This window comes from Crassostrea angulata, chromosome 6, assembly GCF_025612915.1.
Source record: "Crassostrea angulata isolate pt1a10 chromosome 6, ASM2561291v2, whole genome shotgun sequence".
In the NCBI taxonomy this organism is placed as follows: domain Eukaryota; kingdom Metazoa; phylum Mollusca; class Bivalvia; order Ostreida; family Ostreidae; genus Magallana; species Magallana angulata.
The window spans coordinates 36,635,463-36,660,716 of record NC_069116.1 but is presented as its reverse complement, the minus strand read 5'-3'; the positions used below and the strand labels follow the sequence as shown (position 1 = coordinate 36,660,716).

Below are 25,254 nucleotides of genomic sequence, written 5' to 3'. Positions count from 1 at the left end.
TGTATTTCTATGATGAACATAAATATTATGCAAGATAATCTTTTAGATATGTTTATAATTTTGAAATAACAATTGTTTAATTTTGTAATGTTCGTTACAATAGATGTACTATTTTTTAATCTCTGTTTGAAGGATTTATCAATGCTTTTTATTTTGTTTAAACTGTTACATGTTTTGGTGTTAGTTGAATGAATAAAATTTGAGCCTGTAGTTCTAGTCTCTGTCTATCAAATATGAAATAGTTTGTACGATTAGATTATGTAACATGCTATTTGATTTTGTAAAAAACATATTCGGGTCGTTTCTTTTAGCTGACAGAAGATAGAAATTAATCAGAATTATCAGCAAAAGCCTAATACTAGTTTGCAGCTATTTTATAGTCACAGAAAAATGTTTGAACTGAGCTCACAAAAATACGCTTTCTTTGACGTTAAAAAAAATTCAGAAAAATAAACCTTATCTATTAATCTTTTGAAAAAACAATATTCCATCAATGAGGACACTGTTTCATTTTTCTTCCAATACACACATTTATTTGCACTCATAGACATGCAGAGTGATAAGATACTGAAAAATGAAACTATCAATAAATCTGATATTAAAAAAAAAATTCAAATCAATATATATATTTAACGTATCATAGATTTTTAACCTTTTATGTAGATTGTATATTTAATACTTGGAAAGTGTTGACTCAAACAGGAGTATTCATAGCAAAGCCTCCCAATAGTTTCATTTTTTTAGAGCGTCACTGCCTTTTCTTTTGTAGAAAGGGTCTGTGCTCTACATGTTTCTGACAGTCTAAAAAAAAAGTCTAATGGAATTTAATAACCGATTTCAATAACCGATTTCAATCAACAAAACCCGTGAAAAGATGACCAACTATGCAGTAAAAATATCATTTTGTATCCAAACAATTCAACGTTTTCAAAAGATAATACTGTTACAAGTCCATAAAATCGTTGCCATAGTCACACATAGTATGTAAACGCGTACTTTGTACTTTGATATGGCTCAGTGGTTAGAGCACCAGACAAAAGCTAACCTTATGTATCTAAGATTTTATGTTGGGGGTTCGATACCACCGAAATTTTAGGCAATATTTTTTTCTTATCGTTTGTTAAATATATAATTAAAAACTGAATATAGTTAGAAGTTGTGCTTTTGCAAACTTGTATTATAATATATTTGAATAGATTTAATTGGAAAACATAGGCAATCACAGATTACAAAGCTAACCGAGACGAGGCATCAACTTTTTGAGGCATCACCTTTATGAGACCACCTTTATCACACTATATGAAAACCATAGTCAATGATCTTGGATATTCATAGATACTGTTTCAACACAATATCGTATATCATATGTTAAAATATTGTATGATAATCATTTGATCATGTCATACAGTATCATAAGATACAATGTTTATTAATACAATAACACAAATTATGATATTGCATCCTGTGATACTTACAATATATATCATATAATACAATATAATACTGTAATAAATAATTATGCAATATGATATTGTAACATTTAATATGACGTTGTATCGTTTTATACATTATTGTATCTAATCACATAATACAATATCATAATATCTAATATATAATACAATTAAGTGTTATATGATACTATATCATATCACATAATACACCATAATTTTATAACATATGACATTGTATTGTATGATACTGTATCATATTTGATTCATAATGATATTGTATCATATGATACAATATGATTTGATAAAACATATCATATGGTACAATATCATCTGCTATAGTAATATATTATATAATAGAATATTATATTATAAAATAGTGTATCATAAGATACAATATTATATATTACAATCTCATATTATACAATTAAATGTATTAATATATTATATAAACAAAAATCATATTATACAATATCGTATCATATGATTCGGTATCATATGTTTTACAATATCATATCATACGATAAAATATTATAAATTGTAATATAATATGAAACAACATAATTCGATAAAATAACATATAATACAATATCATATTATACAATATTGTATAATAATGTCCAATTATATACATAAATTATCATAATACAATATCATATTGTATCTTTTAACTTTTTACAGTATTATTCGTGATATTTTATTGTATTATATAAAACAATACTGTAACATCGTAGAATACTATATAATAGAAATCATGTTATATCATTCAACAGGAGATTTTTTTAGCATCCATGAAAATGGAGATCAGACTCTGCATCTGAAGCAACCTCTGCTATTTATTTATGTATTATAGTTAAATCGACTATGCAAGTTTGAAATAGTGCTATTATCTATTAAACATGTGACCTGTCCCAAAAAACTCAATCTCACCCAACATCCGAAACCTATGGCTCAGATTCAGCATTCTAGCCTGTCCGGTGCATCAATATCATATGACCCACCATCCAGTAGGTTTGGTTAAGTTAGGATCAGCAATAACTAAGATATAATCATCAGAGGTGACCTGCTCCAATAACTTTAACCAGCTCTAAAAACCTTAAGCTCCTCCAGCATCCAAAACCTTTGGCTCAGATTCAGCATTCAAGCTTGTCAAGAGCATCAGTATCATACGACGAATCATAATCTTGAAATAAAAGATACCACAGAGTCTGCGTCATCTGTTTCATATTTGGATATTTTACTTGAAATGGACATTGATGGTAACCTAACAACAAAACTTTATGATAAACGCGATTACTTCAATTTTTCTATAGTTAACTTTCCTTACTTATGTAGCAATATACCATCATCACCTGCATATGTTGTTTTGGTCTCTCAGTCAATTCGATACGCAAGGGTATGCTCTTCGTATAAACAGTTTCTAAGGCGAGGCAAGCTACTGACAAACAAGTTGATAAACAGGACTATCAACAGTCTCGTTTAAAGTCATCTTTTTGTAAGTTCTATGGTCGATACAACGACCTTGTCAGCAAATATAATCTTCCATTGGGTCACATGCTGACTGACGTTTTTTATACAAATTGTTAGACCATAATTATTCACTCAATTGTATACGGACTTTTCTGTTTTTTCCACCGATTACGACGTAAAGCACCGTGTGACCGGTCAACAGAGGATGCTCACTCCTCCTACGCACCTGATCCTACCTCTATCTTTTTGGAGGCCCGTTTTGCTCTGCTTTGAATTTCTATTTCGTTTTATGGATTTTTGAGATAGTTAACGGTTTGTTATTGTCATTTTTTCATCATCCATGCAAGTTTGGTGAAGTTAAGACCAGTAATAATAATCATTAGAGGGCACCTGCAACAAAAACTTTAACCAGCTCTAAAAACTTTAACCTCCTCCAGCATTCGAAACCTTTAGTTCAGATTCAGCATTCAAGCCTGTCAGATGCATCAGTATCATAAGACGCACCAACCATACAAGTTTAGTTAAGTTAGGACCAGTAATAACTAAAATATGATCATCAGAGGCCACTGCTCTAAAACCTTTAACCAGGTCATAAAACCTTAACTTCCTCCAGGGTCCGAAACCTATGGCTCAGATTCAGCATTCATGGCTGTCAGGTGCATCAGTATCATAAGGCACACCATTCATGCAAGTTTGGAAAAATTAGGACCAGTAATAACTAAGATATATTTTTTAGCATCCTTGATAATGGAGATCAGACTCTACGTCTTAAGCTACCTCTGCCATTTATTTAAATTAAAGTTAAATCAACTATGCAAGTTTGAAATAGTTCTATTATCTATTATACACATGACCTGTTCCAAAAAAACTAAACCCCATCCAGGATCAGAAAAATATGGCTCAGATTCAGCATTCATGCCTGTCAGGTGCATCAGTATCATATAAGATGTAAGTTTGGTTAAGTAAGGACCAGTAATAACTAAGATATAATCATCAGAGGGGGACCTGCTCCAAAATCTTTAACCAGCTCTAAAAACCTTAAACTAAACTGAACTTTATTTATTTTACAACGATTGATAAACAAGTTCTACAACTTATATTAATATCTCTCGTTAACCCCCTCCAGCATCCGAAAGCTACATGTATGGCTATGATTCAGCATCCAAGCCTGTCAGGTGCAGCAATATCAAAAGACGCACCATCCATGGAAGTTTGGTTAAGTTAGGACGAGTAATATTTAAGATATAATCATCAGAGGGCACCTGCTCTAAAATCTTTAACCAGCTCTAAAAACCTTAACCTTCTCCAGCATCCGAAACCTATTGCTCAGATTCAGCATTCAAGCCTGTCAGGTACATCAGTATCATATGACGCACCATCCATGCAAGTTTGGTGAAGTTATGATCAGTAGTTACTTAGAAATACTATCAAAGGGCACCTGCACCAAAAACTCTAACCTGATCCAAAAACCTTAACCTCCTCCAGCATCTGAAATTCAGGGTGATACAGGACCTGCAACAAAAACTTGAACCAGGTCCGGACGCCAACGCCGACGCCGATGCCGGGGAATACATGTAGCATGTATCATTAGACTTCGTCTCGGTGAGCTAAACAATAAATTCAAAATTGTATTCCACGGCTAAATCGGTAAACCGAATGGGCATTTTATCCCCATGACGTTATCTTCTTTAAATAAATATCAACTGTGACACTTATATTGCCCCTTTTAGGGCCAGGAATCCCGAGGGGACCCCGTTTCCTTTGGAATCCGGTGTTACCTGAGTGGACAAGTCCTAAAATTTAAATAGTTTGAGCGCTAGGCGATCTGTTAAGATTATTCTTTATCAATCGGGATCGGAAAAAATCGTATAGGCCTATATATAGGCGATAAATCTAAACAAATTCGTTATTGCTGAGCAGCTTTGTACCTACTCTTTGATCTTTGGTCAAGACTGTCGTATGCGCTTTAAAATATTTTAAAAGAGACCATCCATGTATTGTGTAATCAAGTTGTTTGATATAGTGATTATAGATTGAATGTACTTCTACTACAGAAAAGTATTTTCACAAATTTTGGATTTCAAACATAAAGTAAACACGTTGAAACACACAAACTGCTATGAAAATGAATAGGCATGTGTGTAGACGGATCCCCCTGTGCTTGCAAAACATGGGATTCAATTTCAGGCACTGTAAATTATTCCATTGTAACGGTGTTCTGTTTGACCAAAATGCAGTGACTTTTGAAAATATTTTGTGTGATGAGAACAAACTAAGAGTTCTAAAAGCACTTCAGAAGTATGACTTGCCTTCTTTGAGAAAAGTGACAGTATCTGGGGATCATAGGAAGGCAGCTGTATTAATCCCACTGTGCACTGTAAAAGGAGAACCATCTATTCTGTTTATGGTGCGGTCCAATAAGATCCCTGCCCACCGAGGAGAGGTGAGGTGAGTATACTTGCTGACCTAGTTTTAAAATGACATTCTTTAGCCTCCAAGAAACCATAAAAAACCTCTTATAATTTAATGTGTTACGGTCAGACGGTAGAACAGCTGACTATAGAGATTCAGTGGGCCTGGGGCAGGTTGGAATCCCTGTCAGGTGTATCATTATTCCTCTCAGTACATTTGGTGCCCTTTCAACCCCCTGGAACTCACCAGGTCCATTATAAATTTATAATCTTTTGATTTAGCCCCAAGATATTTATGCAGCAACATTTTCGTAAATTATTCGATATTTAGAAATAACTGTGGGTTCAAACAATGTCCATTCAATAGTTTGAAAAAATCCCCAGATTTTTCCATTAAAACACCCCCTCTAATGTAAGCATGTTAAGTTTTAAATACACTGCTAAAATTTAAAGTCTACAGGAATTTTGCATTGCAAAAGAGATGATAACGTTGAAGAATTGTGCAAGGTATTCCGAATGACTTCCATTTGGAGAAAAATGTTAACATTTTCCATTATAAATCTCCATAAGAAATCTGTGTTTGTTCCTGTGAATTTTTCAGAATGAAAAATAATAATGTGTCAATGAAGATATCTTGGTAAATTTGATTAAATGATGAAAGGAAATTATTTTTCTTTCTTCTTTAAAACTATCACACAGCTTGGCTTAGATATAATACCCGGTAATCAAAGTTTACAATCTAACAAAGACGATATTTTTGGCAAAACATAATGGCGTAGGAAAATATCATATTCTTTGCAATTCAGAATTGCTGTAGATTCATGAGTTTATTTAGCATTTTAAAACCAATAACATTAATGTTGGAATTTTTTAACTTATGTGAACTAATGATAAGATACTTGGGTTTCAGAATATGTTTTTAAAATATGATCTGCCTACCAAATTACATTTTTATTAGCTATTTTAAGCACTCATTATATACCTGGATTTGTGTGAAAAAATCACTAAATTCAGTTTTCCTCTCTTAATGAATGGTCAACATGTTAGCTTTTCTGTCAATTTGTATCTTAAATTTATATAAAGTCTTCATAATATGTAAAAATCAGAAATATTTTAATATTGGAAGCATAAAAAATAATCAAAATATCTTCAAAATTTAAGAAAATTAGAGGGTATGCAGGTGAAGAAATATCAATTTTAGTTTAAATATTTAGTCCAATTTAGTAGTACAAGCTGATAGACATTCCAATATTTTATTATTTCATTGATGAAAGAATAGAAACTTCTTATCTTAAACAGATGTCTCCATAAATCCAAATAACTACATTTATTTTCATCATCCTTTAAGTTGAGAAAAAAGGTAGTGGCCTTGACCTTACCTTTATGCAGAAACAAGATTGTCAAATTTGATTAAACTGATAGAATCATTTGGTTATTTGATCTGTTTGATTGTGTCAAAATTTTATAAATTTCTTAATATATAAGAAGTATGTCTGACAACAAGAAGACTCCATTCTTAACTTATTCAGAATAGCTTGATAAATATATATTATTACAACAGTAAGTTGATCCAAAGGGTCGGATCAACATGTTGAGTTGCTAGGCGCGGATCATTAGATCAAATAAGACTCAAAGCGTCGAGTTTGATCTGATGATCCACGTCTGACAACGATACCTGATCCAGCTCTTTGGATCAAGTTACTGTTATAATGATAAACTTATTATATACCCTTGTCTATTTAAAAGCTTTAATCACAAAACTATCTTTTTAAAATCAACTGCATATTGTTTATTTATATAACAAAGCTATTTTGAAACAAGCTCTTTTAAAATGTGCTAAAATAGTTAATACAGACATTATTTAATGTTTACTATGTCATCAGCTTCAGAGAGTGGTGATACGGAATTGGAATACCATAGTGTGGTGATCCGGAAAATTGGATCACACTTTGTAAAATTGACAGTACCAAAAAGGGAAAAATTGATGGGTATATAATAAAGCTCTTTACATGCAGTTACTTACTAGAATTTGATGTAAAGAAGATTGCATGTTTGTTACTACATTAATATACTCGCTATTTAAAAAGCAACCCAAATTAAAGATAGTTTTAACTTGGCAGCTGTTGAACACTTTTAAGCAAAAAATACATTTCCATTGTTCGAGTAACTGTCCATCACATCGTGTGCAATGCGGTGTGGATAAGTATATTGTGCTGAATTATCTTGTTTATCAGAATTGGCCCTCTTTATATGTCATTCAACTCAAGAAGTTACTATGTAGTCATGAATCAATTGCCTCAAAACTTTTATAAGTTTAAGTGCAAAGTCTGTTCAGAGACACAATTGTTGAATTTTTATACTTGCTGAAAATATTACACATTTAAGAAAAATGTATGACAAAATTAGCTAAATCAACCAATTTGGAATTGTCATAGCTTAATAATGCTAATTCAATCTATACTAGTATTGCTAAATCAAGACATTGTACTGGACCTGCTGACAGGTCAACTCCTGTCAAGAGAAGGAAACTGGGGATGTATCATCAAGGGCATGCAAGGATCATTTGATGTACATGACAGGCTTAGATGCTGCATCTGAGTGGTAGGTTTTGGATGCTGGAGTTTGATAAAACTATGATTTCCTAGAGAAAAGTGGGGCCACAAAGTTGAAGGTAATAAGTTGATCTTACAAATACTAAAACAACAAATGGGGTTTGGGATTTCACATAAAAATATGTCATAGGTCATTTGGCTAAGGTCAAGGTCACTGGCAGAAAAAGTGCAAAATTTGTCTGGTCCATTAGATCTTTCTTATGGAGCATTGGAAGATTGCTTATGACCTGAGGGTGTGTCATGACCTTGACCCAAGGTCATTCGGGCAAGGTCAAGGTCACTAGTAGAAAAAGTGCAAAATTCGTGCCAGGTCCATATCTTACTTATGGAGAAACATTGAAAGTTCGTACTTCACACAAAGATTGCTTATGACCTTGGGGTGTGCCATTATCTTGACCGAAGGTCATTTGGGCAAGTTTAAAGTCATTGTTAAAAAAATGCTTAATTCTTGTCTGGTTCACATCTTGTATGAATGGAAATTATTACATGTAGTAGGTAAAATTTAACACAATGATTGCTTGTGTCAGGCCACATAAAATTAATTGTTAGATTCTCATCCTTGTCTGCCCCTCTGAATATGACCTGCCCCGATGTACTTGATCTTTTTTTGAAAAAAATTGTATGGAAATTTTTTTTATGAAAAATGATAATCAGGCTTAGTAATCTAAAAATTCAAAACAATTAATGGCTGCTTGACATCGGGATCAAGGTCAAGATCTAGCTATTAAATGAAAGGTGCCTACAGGTTTATAAAATTTAAGATATAAATTCTTTCAATGATGCTTCATAACAATAGCTTTGTTTGACAGGGTGTATGGGGCTAAAGTATTTGGTAAACACAATGAAAAAACATGTTTTAAACTGTCATTTTCAATGAAATATGAAGGAAATAAGGAACAAACTTCGGAGATTTGTCCATTTTTGACAAATAAAATATATCTAAAATGTCTACAATCTCTCCCAAATCGGAATTAAACAAGCTCTTGACCTCCCCTTTAAAATGATGTAAAATTGAATAAAGGTATCAGGATTACTTTTTCTATGATTTAACATAGAGTGTCAAGAATTTCTTTTTAATTTTTCTACGTAATTCCTTTGCAGCCATAAAGTACGGGAAAAAGATTCTTCAAATAAATGATGACGTCATAATGGTTCTAGCACCAAAAAGACACTTTGGAATCATTTACTAGATCTTAATTGACCTTAACGTTTGATTCATGTCATGATTGTTATCATAAGGATGCAAATAGCTTCATGCATCAACAGTTAAGTTGAAATAAAAGGGAATTTTAAGAATAGTAATTGGTTTATGTACTCACATTAGCATTAAAAAAAAAAGAGCAGTTGTTATTGATAGAACATAGATGTTAAATAGATAGCATCCATCATTTTCTAAAATAGAAAAATAGTTATTACTTTTTCTAGAGGGGGGGGGGGGGTAACATTTATGAGCTTGCTCACAGTACCTGTATTTTAATCTGTGCAAATATCTCCATGAGTTGTTGCAAAAAAGAACAATTGAATTACTTTTTTCTTTCTAAAATTAGTTTTCCAGGAGGAATGATGGATGATACAGATCATGACTTGATAACAACAGCTTTGCGGGAGACACAGGAAGAAATTGGTTTGAGAATTCCCAGAGAAGCTGTTTGGGGATCTTTTCAGAGTTTACCAAGCAGAGTAGTATAGTTGAACCTTTATTCATATTCTATAATATTTACATTTGATAATAAATTTCCAAATATGAGCCTTTTGATGTGCAAAAATTTTCCTTATTAATGTGTGAATTTTGTAAGTGGTCAAGAGATCATATTTATGAGATCATATTTATGCAGATGTTACAAAGATCACAGCAATTGAAAGCTTATGTTTTAATTAATGTGTAATTAGGAACATTTATCAATAAAACAATTATATTTATATATGTAAACAATCTGATTTTATCATATGCATTTCATTCACTTTTTTTTAAAAATTGAGAATTTTTAGATCCCCCAAGTCACTCAGTGCATTAACAATTTTACATATTTAACTTCTTAAAAACAAGACAACCAATTGTTACCATTTTTGGTGCGAAGCATTTCTATGGTATACGTAAGAGGAATCTAAATTGTGAATTTCATGGATGTACCACTCCTGGGGTGCCACGGGCAGGGCCAAATATGCAAAAAATCTTCTTCTCTACTCCCATATATATTTGTTCAAAACTAAATGCATAGTTATGATGTCCAAGAAGTCTTCTACCTAAATCATGAAATTCATGACCGCTGTGACAGCTAGGGGTTTAGGCCCTAGGGCGGGGCCTATATATCCATATAGTGAAAATGTATTAAATCTTAAAAAATATTCTTCTTTACTCCTACACATGTGGGGAAAAAACTTAATGCATGGTTATGATGTCCATGAACTCCTCTACCTAAATTATGAAATTCATGGCCCGTGGGTAAGGGGTTCAGGCTGTAAAAGGGGGGGGGGGATATGACAGTATAGTGTTAATGCATATAATGTTTAAAAATCTTCCTCTCACACATCTATAATAAAAAAACAAACTTCATGGTATGTTAATCAGGAAGTCCTCTAACAAAATTATAAATTTCTTGTCCCCCAAGGTAGGGGTTCTGACTCTAGGGTGGGGCCAATGGTCATATAGTGTTAATGCAATGAATGCTAAAAAATCCTCTTCTTTAGCTCTTTACTTCTGCTGATACTGAATAAAAACTGACTGCATATAAAGAAAGAAAATGAAGCCATCTATCAAAATTTTAAATTTCACGTCTCACCATGTAGGGATTTGAATTTAGGGCCGGGCCAAAACACTCATATAGTGTGTAGGGTAGGGGTTCTTAATGCAGGGTGTGGCCAAAATGGTCATTTAGTGTTAATGTATATAAAATGTTCAAAATCTTCCTTGCTTCTTCATATTAATAGTAATTAATCATTGAATATAATGCAATTAGGAAGTTGTATGATCAAAAGAGTTATGCAAGTTTTTTTATCATTTGAAATAAAAACAGTTTTTAAACTTTTTAAATAAAATACACTTGTTAATAGTATAGTAATAATTGGCTAACCATAATCACTGATAAACAGTACATGTAAAATGATTTTGGTATAAATACCAGATGGTATTTCAGTCAAGAGGTAGCATATAGAGCTGAAAAATTTTTGTTTAAATGTCAACAGGGAGAGTATCTGTCTGCCCCTGGGGGATGGGAGGTTGTTTTAAATAGAACCTGTATACTAGCCACCTTGTTTTAGTTAATCTATGAAAACATATACACATAAAATCTATCTTGAAAGTTAAGTTTGTACCTTTTTAGCTCACCTGAGCTGAAAGCTCAAGTGAGCTATTCTGATCACATTTTGTCTGTCGTCTGTCTGTCCGTCTGTCCGTCCGTCCGTAAACTTTTCACATTTTCAACATCTTCTCAAGAACTACAAGGCCAATTTCAACCAAACTTGGCACAAATCATCCTTAGGCAAAGGGGATTCAAAGTTGTGAAAATTAAGGGCCACACCCGTTTTCAAGGGGAGATAATTAGAAATTAATGAAAAATTTCGAGAAATTTTCAAAAATCTTCTTCTCAGAACCAGAAAGCCAGGAAAGCTGAAACTTGTGTGGAAGCATCCTCAGGTAGTGTAGATTCAAAGTTGTGAAATTCATGACCCCCGGGGGTAGGGTGGGGCCACAATGGGGGGTCGAAGTTTTACATAGGAATATATAGAGTAAATCTTTAAAAATCTTCTTCTCAGAAACTAAACAGCCAGGAAAGCTGAAACTTGTGTGGAAGCATATTCAGGTAGTTTAGATTCAAAGTTGTGAAATTCATGACCCCTTGGGTAGGGTGGGGCCACAATGGGGGGTCGAAGTTTTACATAGGAATATATAGAGTAAATCTTTAAAAATCTTCTTCTCAGAAACTAAACAGCCAGGAAAGCTGAAACTTGTGTGGAAGCATCCTCAGGTAGTGTCGATTCAAAGTTGTGAAATTCATGACCCCCGGGGGTAGGGTGGGGCCACAATGGGGGGTCGAAGTTTTTCATAGGAATATATAGAGTAAATCTTTAAAAATCTTCTTCTCAGAAACTAAACAGCCAGGAAAGCTGAAACTTGTGTGGAAGCATCCTCAGGTAGTGTAGATTCAAAGTTGTGAAATTCATGACCCCTTGGGTAGGGTGGGGCCACAATGGGGGGTCGAAGTTTTACATAGGAATATATAGAGTAAATCTTTAAAAATCTTCTTCTCAGAAACTAAACAGCCAGGAAAGCTGAAATTTGTGTGGAAGCATCCTCAGGTAGTGCAGATTCAAAGTTGTGAAATTCATGACCCCTGGGGGTAGGGTGGGGCCACAATGGGGGGTCGAAGTTTTACATAGGAATATATAGAGTAAATCTTTAAAAATCTTCTCCTCAGAAACTAAACAGCCAGGAAAGCTGAAACTTGTGTGGAAGTATCCTCAGGTAGTGTAGATTCAAAGTTGTGAAATTCATGACCCCCGGGGGTAGGGTGGGGCCACAATGGGGGTCGAAGTTTTACATAGGAATATATAGAGTAAATCTTTAAAAATCTTCTTCTCAGAAACTAAACAGCCAGGAAAGCTGAAATTTGTGTGGAAGCATCCTCAGGTAGTGTAGATTCAAAGTTGTGAAAATCATGACCCCTGGGGGTAGGGTGGGGCCACAATGGGGGGTCGAAGTTTTACATAGGAATATATAGAGTAAATCTTTAAAAATCTTCTCCTCAGAAACTAAACAGCCAGGAAAGCTGAAACTTGTGTGGAAGTATCCTCAGGTAGTGTAGATTCAAAGTTGTGAAAATCATGATCCCTGGGGGTAAGGTGAGGCCACATGGGGCGGGGGTGTTAAAGTTTTACATAGGAATATATAAAGTAAATCTTTAAAAATCTTCTTCTCAGAAACTAATCAGCAAGATGATTCTTTATAATTGTTAAAACTTTGGCTCCAGGACAATTCTTCGGCCTCACAAGAAGGTTCAGAGTTTGATGTAGCTAAATATCCCATATATAAACAATTGTAAAGGATCTTTTTGAGAACTGCAATACTCAACATGTGATATGACTATAAAATTGAAGCAGGCAGCTATTTTTTCATTAGAATCTTTTTGTATTACTGTATTGAGTTATTGCCCTTGATTTATTGATTCTTGATTATTTTAATTAATGCATCCACTGTTAACCAATTATTGTGATGATTATTTTTATACAATAATAAATATTCAATGTATATAAGTTGTTCTGCATAAGAAGTTTTGGGTAAGGCCGGATTAGTTTGTTTATTTTTGATTTCCAATTTTTATATACTATGAATTATTTTAGGTTGGCACATATATAGGGACAGTGTCTATTGCATTTTGATGAGTGACTGTTTGGGGTTAAACTTGAACAGGTCTGGATAGATTGAGTGTGTGAACAGCCTTGCTCTATCTAATCTACGTGTTTTCTAACCTTCGATACAAAGTGTGCGGTCATACCTGCCCTGTATTGCAGTAATACAAGTGTGCAGTCATATCTGCTTGTATTGGTGGTGGTTGCGGCGGAGCACTAATATATGGTCATCACTGCTGGTGTTCAGGCCTTTCTAGCGCAAGTGTGCGGCACTCCCTGCTTGCGTTAGGTTGAGCTGTTGGCGCAAGTGTGCGGTCATCCCTGCTTGCATAAACGTTGAGTCCCTATATATGTGCAGGAGCGGTGATTAAAGTCTGCTCTTGTAAATATTGGCAGCAATCAGGGCTATCCGAGTTCCAAGGGGGGAAAAATGGATTTTATTTATACAGGATCTACATGTATTATTGTACATTGTCCAGATTGTTTGTATTATGACTCCATTAAGCTGACTTTATCATACCTATTGTTCCTCAGGTGAGCGATGTGGCCCATGGGCCTCTTGTTTTAATATCAGATTCTTGGTAGCAATCCATTGGCGACGATCAAAGAGTCTCATTTTAATCATATATAATCAACAGATTAAAGACAATATATATGATAACCCGAAAAGGAGAATAGTGCTCCTTATTTAGCTGAGTATCTGATTATAGATAGCTATAATTATTTTTTTCAATAGAATGGAAAAACTTTGGTGACTCCAATTATAGCAAGCATTGGTGAACTACAGAACCATAATCTACACCTGAACAAGACTGAGGTATAAAGTCAAATTGTCTCCACACATTTGCAATTAGCAGATTAACCACCATTAATGCTGTACCTGACCACTTGCTATTATATTAAAGTTTTTTGACATTTTTTTTCAAATTGTTGTAGGTAGAACAAGTTTTTACAAGGACAATTTCATCTCTTTGTGATAGAAAAAATGTTGGATCCACTCAATTTAAAAGAGGAAAGTTACCATCACTAAAATCTGGCTATACACTTCCTGTATATCTTGGGGGAGAACATCGAATATGGGGACTAACTGCAATTACTCTACACATGTTGTTACCGATTCTGGCCCCTGGACTATACAAATTTAATTTGTCGCATAAAAATTGATTATATGAAGTACATGTTTTAAAATGATTTATAGTCATTCTGAATTACCTTAGGTGAATATGATGAATGTTTTTGATTTATGTACACTGATATCTAATTTATTCACTATTGTTATGCTAATGTGGAGATGTAAATACATTTTCATTGGAAATCTTAAAAATTATTTTGTTAAAAACCATTCTGATTGCACACACAAGTACTCGGAAGTTGACATTAAAAAGATGCTTGAGTTTCTGATAGACAACATTTATCTTGTTTTTGGAAATCAAGTCTTCCAACAGTCTGTTGGAATTCCCATGGGTACCAATTGTGCCCCATTGTTAACAGACCTATTTTTGTATTCTTATGAAGCAGAATTTATTCAAAAACTTTTACGTGAAAAAAATAACAATTGTTATTTCCATACATACGTCGACTCGATATATCCCAGTGAACTTGAAATAAAAGATACCACAGAGTCTGCATCATCTGTTTCATATTTGGGTATTTTACTGGAAATGGACATTGATGGTAACCTAACAACAAAACTTTATGATAAACCGATGACTTCGATTTTTCTATAGTCAACTTTCCTTACTAATGTAGCATTATACCTTCATCACCTGCATATGGTGTTTTTGTCTCTCAGTTAATTTGATACACAAGGGCATGCTCTTCTTATGAACAGTTTCTAAGGCGAGGCAAGCTTCTAACAAGTTGATAAAACAGTCTCGATTGAAGTCATTTTTTGTAAGTTCTATGGTCGATACAACGACAGTGTCGGCAAATACAATCTTCCACTGGGTCGCACGCTGACTGACGTTTTTCATACTAATTGTTAGACCATAATTAATCACCCAATTGTTTACGGACTTTTCCGGGTTTTTTTTCCCGATTTCGACAAAGAGCAAAGGATGCTGACACGTCCTAGGCACCTGATCCTACCTCTATTTTTTTTAGAGGTCCGTGTTGGTCTGCTTTGAATTTATATTTCGTTTTATAGATTTTTGAGATAGTTGACAGTTTGTTATTGTCATTTTTCATTACAACATTTGTGCTTTCTCAAATGTAAAATTCCATGCAATGTGTATCACTACGACCCTTTCAAATTGATTATTATACCTCACAAAAAAGTTGGGGGGGGGGGGGGGGGTTACATAGGAATCACCTTGTCTATCTTTCTGTCTGTCTGTGCAATCTTAAAAAAAGGTGTAAAATTCATATCCGGTCTATATCTTTCCTATGGAGCAAGTTTGGGCAAGTTCAAGGTATTGGAAGTTCTTCAAACAAAGATTGCTTATGACATTAGGGCATGTCATAATTTTGACCAAATGTCATTTGGGCAAGTTCAAGGTCACTGGAATAAAAGGTGCAAAATTCATGTCTGGTCCATATCTTTCTTATTTAGAAACATTGGAAGTTTTTACTTCACACATAGATTGCTTATGACCTGATAATCTGTCATGATTTTGACTCAAGCCATTTAGCAAGTTTAAGGTAAGTGGAAGAAAAAAATGCATAATTCCTGTCCATGTCTTATCTTGTAATAAAAAATAAGCAGAAGCTAAGTTTTGACACAAAGACTCATTGCAACCTGCCTTAACCTTGAGCATTGGTCACTTGTTCAAGGTCACTGTAAGAAAAATGGTTCACCCATTACTTTCCGATACAAAAATACTTCGAGATATAATATATTTAGCAGGTGTATCATTTGTGAAATTGCTAACAATACCACTATTTTTTAATTGTGTTTCACCTTCTCAAAAAGACTATGAAGAGTTCAACAGCGTGTTTAGGTTCCTTTTTCTCATCAAAACCTGTAAAATTGTATAATCGCTTTTCTAAGATACGCTACACATAATCTTACAACATACAAGGTCACTACAGAGCAACCATTCAAGTTTGAATGTTAGCCAATCAGATTCAAGTTTATATAGACAAGTAAAAGGAAAAAATGACTGACGTTTTCTTTGATACGTTGATCAAAATAAACATTACTGAACTAAATTTTTTTAAAATCCTAAAATGTATAAAGTGTCAGTCATGAAAAGTGTAAACAATGTTAATACACAACAATATCAGCAACAACATGGCAAAATGGACGTGCCTTTAGCTGATGCAGAGTTACTGAGCTGAATTTAAGAGGGATGTGCAGCCATCTTGTACATTTGAGGATAATGTAATCATTTCTTGAACTGGCTTATTTCTGTCCAAAACTGGCCAACAATGTTGCCAAAAGATAAAAAAGCAATAAATACGAAGTTTTAAAATTTTTAAAGAAGTACCACCCACAACTACCAAGTGACCCACGAACATTATTAAAATCCCAAACACAATATATGTTGAAGGAAATGTGTGGTGGTTTGTATGATCATTTTGGGGTTGGTGAAAGAAAAGTAGAAGATAGCTTTTCTTATGGGTGTTATGACATCGATACAAAATTAAAACTGCAATTGAATATTGATGGTCTACCCCCGTATAAATCTACAAATGACGAATTTTGGCCAATTCTAGGGAGAGTAGAGAAATTACCTGATAGCAGACTGGGAACTGGAGAGAAATGGCCTGGAAGTGATGTTATCAGTCATTTGTGATGCTCTTGCTAAAGCTTTTATAAAAAATTTTATCAGGTTTCAGGGTATCATGGTTGCGATAAAGGTGTGCAGCCTGGAGAATGGGTAGGAAAAATGACTTTCCGAGAAGTAAATGCAGATTTACGTACTGATGCTGTTTTTGATGAAATGCGTGATGAAGATCATGATTAAGGTCCTTCACCATTTCATAATACATGTGTACAGGTATTAAATAGGTATTAAACTTCACATGGTGTCTCAATTTCATTTGGACTATATGCATTTGGTATGTTTAAGGGTAGTCAAACGCCTCGTGTTGTTCTGGATGAAAGATCCTTTAGAAAATCGTTTCAGTAGTTACATGGTTAATGAACTTTCTGAAATGCTTAAAAGTGTTTAAAAACACATTCCGAGGGAGTTTTCAAGGAGATCTAGATCTGTAACTCGTATTGACAGGTGGAAAGTCACAGAATTCCGCCAGTTTTTGTTATATACAGCTGTACAATTGTACTAGCTGACAAAGCATACAGGATTGTTTATATGAAAATTTTATTATTTTTATCAGCAGCAGTACACTACTACTTAATGCTACTCTTTGTCAGAACTATCACAATTAAGCAAATGAACTTCTGGTGATTTTTGTTCAACATTTTTGAAATCTTTATGGTAGGAATTCTCTTGTGTACAATATTCACAATTTGGTACATTTAGCAGATGATGCATATAGGTATGGTTCATTAGATAAAATATCTGCATTTCCTTTGAAATCTTCTTGCAGGGTACGTAAACCTTCATTTTTTATTCAACAAGTTATCAGGAGGTTGCCAGAAGGTACATATAGTTCAGAAGCTGAGCAAAACCTGCTGGCCCATTCTAAAAGGGGAACACCAGCACGGTACAGTACCTGAAGGATTTGGTCCCTGCTCCCAAAACAGTCATGTACAAATAGAAAATTATTGTATAACCTTGAAAGAAAATAATAGGTGTGTAAGAGTCAATGACAATATCTCCATTGTTTTTTGTGCATCAATCTTTCTTACGTGTATAACATTAAATAAACAAGGTTTCAGAACTTAGTGACGAGCTGAAACTTAAACCCGTATATTAATGAAAATAAGTTAATAATACTGTAGTTCTGAAAAATTATGAAGTGTCTTAGTCTTAAGCTTGCACGTTTAATGATTTTTAGGTCATTTTAGAATATTTATTTGTCCTCCAGCATTGTGCTTTATTGAGTTGTCAGTGAAGATCATTGGGCTGTTTGCTTCCTTAGCCCACCTGAGTTTAAAACCCAAGTGATATATTATTTTAAGCGTGTTCTTGGCATTGTAATTTTTCCAAATTTCTATCTTCTTCAGAACCACTCGGCCAAACTAATGAATTGACATTAAGTTTATTAAAATGAATTGACATCAAGTTAATTCAAATGAAAGGATAAGGTTAAGAATTATATTAAAAAACCTTCTCAAAAACAAAATATATTTGGTTAAATTAAAAGCTTGTGTTCAATCAAGTTTGTTTTTATCATAATTCCCAGGGATAGGTGGGATTACAATGGTAGAGAGGGGGAGTTTGACATTAGAAAATCATTCAAAGGGTTTGGGTGTTAAATATTACTAATAAAAGTGTTTAAAATGTTGAAAGAAAACACACTTTGATGAATTTGAAGGGAATATCTGGACTGGCTGGTATTTGATTTATTAAACTGTTCGGAACAAAGTTAAGACAGTTGTTCAGGCGAGCAGTATGGTTCCTAGGCTTATTATTTAAAAGATGTTCTGTTATTTTTCAATTAATTTACCACTGTAGAATCCTATGTAAAAGCAATGCTAAAGCTGAAATCAGCTGAACTGACACCATCCCTTGAAATTGATGAAGAAGATAACCCAACCAAGAAAAGAAAGAGAAAATATAATATATCATTGTGTGAACACTAAAATATTCTCAGGTCATGATTTTTAAATAACATTGTTCACAACAAAGATTACTCTTGCAAAAATCTTAGCTAAAGTTAGGTGATCAGCGTTTATAAATAATAAAATAATCAACATTTTATGTATTCAAAGGCCAAATGAAAGATACGAGTCCGACGACGACGACAGCGATATTGATGAGTCTTCTAGTCCTATTAAGAAAAAAGGGCAGTTACCGGTACAAACGTTAACAATAGCAAATCTTGCAGCTTGCCACCATTACCACCACTGTCTGTCCTTACTCCAGTAAAACAAGTACTTCACCAGTCAACAGACACACCAACTCTTCATACGTCTCCAAGAAGGTCACTTTTAGGATTTGTAACTTCCCCCCAACCCAGAAGTGATTCTCCGGAGTATGCGGTTAAAAACTTAAGAAATGTAGAAAATGTGTTAAATCATGACCTTAGAATATTAGAAAAATAGTCCAATGATTGGTTACTTAAATTTAATCCTAATAAAACCAAAGTTGTATTTTTTAGCAAATCAAAACGTAACGTAACCCCAGAACTATTTTTTCAAGATTGTCAGTTAGATATCGTTTCTTGTCATAAACATCTAGGCCTAACTCTCTCTCTCTGAAGATTTGAAGTGGTCTGTGTACATCAATGATATATATATAGTGAACATCGCTTGTAAAAAAATAGGACTACTTAAGAAACTTAAATTTACTTTAGGCAGAGACAAACTATCAAAATTATATATAACTTTTGTAAGGCCAAAATTAGAATATGCTTCTGTTGTATTCTTCCGCAGAAATTGAAAAGTTAGAAAAAGTACAGCTACATGCTGCAAGAATGGTCACGGCACTTCCAATTTTGGCCTCAAGGGAATCATTGTATTTCGAAACGGGTTGGAACTCTCTATCTAAAAGAAGGGAAATAGCTAAACCAACGATTATGTACAAAATTCATTACAATCTTGTACCACAATATCTTAGTGATATTGCTAACATTTATAGGAAAGATAATTCTCGCTACAATACTCGTTATGAAGACAATTATATACCTCCTAGAGTTAAGTATGATACATATAAAAATAATTTATTCCAAATGCTATAGGCAAACTCGGATATTAAAAAATCAACATCCATCCGCCAGTTTCAAAGAAGCATCTCTAATAATAGCATTGATTCAAAAGTTCCAAAATATTTTCTTCATGGTAAAAGAGTAGCTAACATCATTCATACCAAATTAAGACACAATTGTTTACTAAATTATGATTTACACAGAAGAAATATTGTTGATTCTCCAAATTGCATATGTGGAAAGAAAGAAGATGTATATCATTTTTATTTGTTTTCAAACTATTTTCTAATGCAAGGAATACCTTATTTAATGAACTATTCCAAATACAAAATTTAGGTATTATAGATTCGCATACTTTACTATGGGGTAATGACAACCTAGATTATAAAACCAATGTTAGAATTTTCACAGCTGTGCAGAACTTTATAATCAATTCTCGCAGATTTACATAAGTACATGTATACTATTTTGTTCTTTACCATTTTTTTCATTAAATGTGTAAATACAAGTACCATGTTTTATGACAATTGCAAATTACTTGTAATTGGGTTAGAACCTAGTAAGTTGCAAGAACTTGTGTTCGAACCCTTTGTATATTTTATATATACAATAAAATATGTTCAAACCAAGTGATTCTCCTATAAAAGGTATAGGGATTCAAATATAGAAATTAGTAAGAGATAAGTTCTAAATCTGTACACTAAAGGAAAATTTTCTATATGTAGTTGAATTGGTACATATAATAATGTTTAATAGAGCAGGTCTGGTCAATGTTTCTTTGATGTTTTGTTTACAAGCAACATTGTCTATAAGCAACATACAATCAATACATGTCTTATATCAATTAAATTTGAATAAATATACCGGTAATTATAATGTAATGTATACTGATACATCAAAGCTGAATAGTTTGACAAAGAATAATTCAACTTAAACAATTGCATTTATTAATAACCTGTAAATGTTTCTGCAACAGACTTCCATGTTATTTTAAATTATTTCATTATGTCTATCTTCTTATTTTTTCAGTTAAGGAAAAATACTTAGCATTGAAATTCTTGAGGAAATATAAACTCAAGTGTATGTTAATTCCAAATTTCTACAGTTGCTATCCAAAAAAGTTGACGTTAACATATCTACTGAAGATAATCAGCTTCCACAGCAAATGAAGCTTCCTCTGGAATCTGAAGCTGATATGGAGGATAGAACTTCTGTTAGACAGATGTTTATGCCAAACTGGTGAGCAAAGAATTAATAAAAAAAGCTCTACAATTATTTTTAAAATTGAAGCTACACATATTTAATGGGGGGGGGGGGGGGGGTGTCTGTTAACCACTCATTAGAACAGATTTTAGATATTAGTTATGCTATTTTTATCTTTACCAAATTTTTCTTTTTAAGAAATACTTGAAATTTTATAGAAGTACCTTTAATATATACACTTGATTTTACTGTTCTTTAGGTTCTTCATTTGGCTACCATTAGTGGTGACTCTACAGAAATGTGTGCGAGAAGAATTTTGAAGACACTAATGACAAACTCCTTTGCAGTGAAATACAGTATTGGATTGTAAGATTGTGAAAACTTCCCTATCAATTAAGGATTGTATAATTTACGCACAGTTATTGAACGTAAGTAGAATTCAAAAGATTATTTACCAGTTATTTTAGTATAAACAATTTTAGTAAGAATGATGTTAACTCATTGACTTGTTTTTCTTGTTTTAATTCTGGCTGCAGGTATGTAGCTCCCGGTCTGAAAAAATTCTGATCGACTACCTGGGAGCGACAGTGCCTCCCATTGTAAAAAAAACTGAAATTTACAGTGCATAAAAAATGCGCTAATTTTTGACTGATAAACCTTATTTACACACAAATTCTGTGGGAAAAAATTAGTACTATTAAATTCATGATACACATGTACTTACAAATTTAACCGCATGATGACTCTTTACTGAGAAAAGTAACAAATGTATTCAAATTCGAAATTCTACAATTTTAGAGAGTGTTCGAAAAAACCGAGCGACATCTATTAAGATATTGAAAATACCATCAATGAGTGGTTAAGGTATGCAAAATACCGGGATGGAGGGAGGAAGAATCGCGCATTAAAGAAAAGGAGGGAGAAGGTGGCTCGAGGGAGGGAGATGGAAAGTGCCAGAAGCAGTGCATAAATTTTTTGGCTGTTTATTACTGTGGCATACCCGTTTGTGGGTATCAATTTCTGTTTTGAGGTAGAAAGTACACTGCAGATGCCGGAACCATTTATTGCTGAATGTCATGAGCCATACGGCAGGATTAATATTTAGTTAGTATTATTTTAAGACAAGGTGGTCGTTGTTTATTTTAAACTAGAACTGTCCTAATGGGACTAATACCCCCGCTAGGCTAATTTCAAATGGGACAAATAATTGAATTGAATAATAAAGGTTTGGAACACATACAAAAAAACATTTCTAGAATTGTAAAAAAAAAAAAAAATTAGTTAACAAAGAAAAATTAAAATCAAAATTGTTAGAATTTCACTGTAAATACATATCTATAACAGTAATACATTTACAAATGTTTGTATTTGATGATATATTTTTTTAATTTAATTGATTTAAAGAAAAACCAACAAAATGACAATAACCCCTCCCTTTGCAGTGAATAGAAATACCGGTAGCCAAGCAATGCTCTTCTGTTGATAAAACTTTCAATATCTTTCTAATAAGAGTCTTGACAGATGCAATTATTTGTTTCAAATTTTCCTCACTTTCTTCTATGGCACAATGGAACTCCATATCAGAAAATTGATCCCATAGGACTATGATTTTCTTTGATGAACTTGTTAAATTTAATAAACTCCCAAAACATTATCATAATTACCATACTATGTAAAAATATGTAAAAAAGAAAATTTAATATTACAAACAATTTTAAAATTGCCAAAACACTACAATCATATCAGTAATTTTGAATTTCATTTAAATTAATGCCCAATAGGGTCACTTCATCAATTTACTTGACAAATAAATTTAAACAACCTCTAAAAATAGTTTAACTTCTTTATTAATAATTATATTATTTATTTCCTTATAATGATAGACCTTTTGGTTTACATGAAACAGTTTTAAAATAGCCCCAAAACCATCACCCATTTTACAGATTATCAATTTCCCCTAAACTCATGCTCCATCTGAACCATGGCTCAGATAATGGCTCCCTTGGGACAAATGAATTCAGTCACACTTGTCTTTGATGTTCTTATTAGCTCCTAAGAATTTATCATTGACAAACAAAAACTTTGCATTGTCAGTTGATAGAATACTTATAAAAAATAATTTTTTTTTATTAATTAAGACATAAAGACAAAAAACTCCATCTGGATGTATTTATATAAATATATTTTAGAGTGTTTTCTATTAATTAATTAATAAAATCTGTAAGGATTACCTCCCTTACTTTTCAACATTAGTGTACAATATATAGAATAAGGAAAATGAAAACTGTCATAAAATCATTAAATCTTGTCTGATCTTAAAAAAAATTGCAGGTGCACATCTTCATATGGTGTTCAATATATGTACAAATTTTCAAACTGTTCCATGCAGTAATAAAAAATTCTATAGGGGGGACAAAGTTGCGTCTACAGACAGACGGACAGACAGACAGACGGACGGACAGACAGACGGACAGGGTGAAACCAATATACCCCCCTAAACTTCGTTTGCGGGGGTATAACTAGCTTATTGCAGACATGTGAACTCTACCGCTTTACGCAGTGAACTTGTGTATTCACATCAGAGCGAGGTTTTAACCATACATATACTTCTACAAGTGAACATTTCTACTTCTTCTCTTTTTTTGCTAAGGTATATTTTGCGTGAATGTAGAACAACTTACACTGCATTCATTGTTGAAGGTTATCCTTTGGGTTTTGTGAATATGCATTATTTTTGCATATATGGTATTCAAAAAGGGCTTTTACCAAGATCTAACCACAAAACTAGTCTAAACTGTATTACAAAACTAGCCTAACGTTATTGTATATTTTTTGTTCCAATTTTGAGGACAAATGAACGTTACCTCAAAAATCATTTTTGACGAAAATTGAAAGTATAGAGTGGCCCAACAATGGCCCTATATTGTCCGCTACATTGGCCAAACAATAAACCAACAAGTTGGTCCGATTAAGGGCCGATGAGCAAATTGCCGTTGGCCCAATATTAGTTGCTTACATTGGCTCAGCTGTGCAAAAATAATGTTTGTCCAACATTCAAATGAATACAGTGGCCCAATGTTGTCTGTTACATTGGCCCAACAGTAACCCAATAAGTTGGTCCGATTAAGGGCCGATGAGCAAATTACCGTTGGCCAAATGTCAAATGCATAAGGTGGCCCAACATAAGGAACATTGTTGGCCCAACAATAACGTCCTGATATCTGGGGTGATGACTTACTTTTCATAAGAGCGTTTGTTAAAATTAATGCTTTAAGTTTTACGGCGAGACAACTTGCTAAGGTGACAGGTAAAATTATTTCACTCTCTCCCGTCTTCGGGAATGTTTGTAGAATTATGACACGCTATTGTTATTTGAAAATAGTGTCAATGTCGACTTGGGATAGTGTTCTCAATTAAAAAAATAGAACACATATTGAAAGAGTTGAAATGTTGGCTATTGAATTTTTTTTATCAAACAAAACGAAATTATGTAGTGTTTTGAGAAAGGTATTGTTTATTCTGATGCAAGCATGTTGCAGCTTGGTCTTATACTGTTGATGTAAATCAAGAGGTTTTTCATTAAATGTGAAAAGTGCGAGAGACCAAGAAAAGTTCTTCGTGTGAATTAAGAGCTATTAAACAACTTTGAAAATTTTCAAGACAGATTTGCATCAAAGACTATTAAGTGGTTCACAGATAATCAAGCTTGTGTAAAAAATTTGCAATGTGGGAGTATGAAATTGGAATAACAAGAGTTAATTACTCGGGGGGGGGGGGGGGGGTTAAAAGAGTTAACTAGAAGAGCGATGTATATTTTCTTTGCTTATATTGATATTCAATGGATTCCGAGACAAAAAAAAATATCGGAGCTGATTATATAAGCGACATCATAGACTATGAAGATTGTGGTGTGACTAAGGAATTTTTCCGATTCATGGATGAATTGTGGGATCCGCATACAATATATCGCCCTGCAAGTTCGTATAATAAAAAGTTAGGGAGATTTAACTCCTTGTTTTTTAATCCAGGTTCAGAAAATGTCAATTG

At 33.3% G+C, this 25,254-nt stretch overlaps 1 protein-coding gene across 2 annotated transcripts; it reads left to right on the top strand.

Moving 5' to 3' along the window:
• Positions 1 to 4,839: 4,839 nt before the first annotated feature.
• LOC128190158 (mitochondrial coenzyme A diphosphatase NUDT8-like) lies at positions 4,840 to 14,469 on the top strand. Of its 2 annotated transcripts, none has more exons than XM_052862075.1 (4): positions 4,840 to 5,366; positions 9,489 to 9,621; positions 14,024 to 14,104; positions 14,224 to 14,469. In XM_052862075.1, the coding sequence occupies exons 1-4, from the start codon at positions 5,038 to 5,040 to the stop codon at positions 14,449 to 14,451; spliced, it is 771 nt and encodes a 256-aa protein (XP_052718035.1). In that variant the 5' UTR covers positions 4,840 to 5,037; the 3' UTR covers positions 14,452 to 14,469. The 2 variants fall into 2 exon arrangements, with proteins under 2 accessions (XP_052718035.1, XP_052718034.1); XM_052862074.1 differs by having other exon boundaries at positions 9,489 to 9,624.
• Positions 14,470 to 25,254: the final 10,785 nt, after the last annotated feature.

Bases quoted from the DNA above. Each gene is read 5' to 3' on its own strand.
- LOC128190158 (XM_052862074.1), top strand. From the start codon at position 5,038: ATGAAAATGAATAGGCATGTGTGTAGACGGATCCCCCTGTGCTTGCAA. The intron at 5,367-9,488 runs GTGAGTATACTT...TTCTAAAATTAG, and splicing joins GCCCACCGAGGAGAGGTGAG to TTTTCCAGGAGGAATGATGG. The intron at 9,625-14,023 runs GTATAGTTGAAC...TTTTTTCAATAG, and splicing joins AGAGTTTACCAAGCAGAGTA to AATGGAAAAACTTTGGTGAC.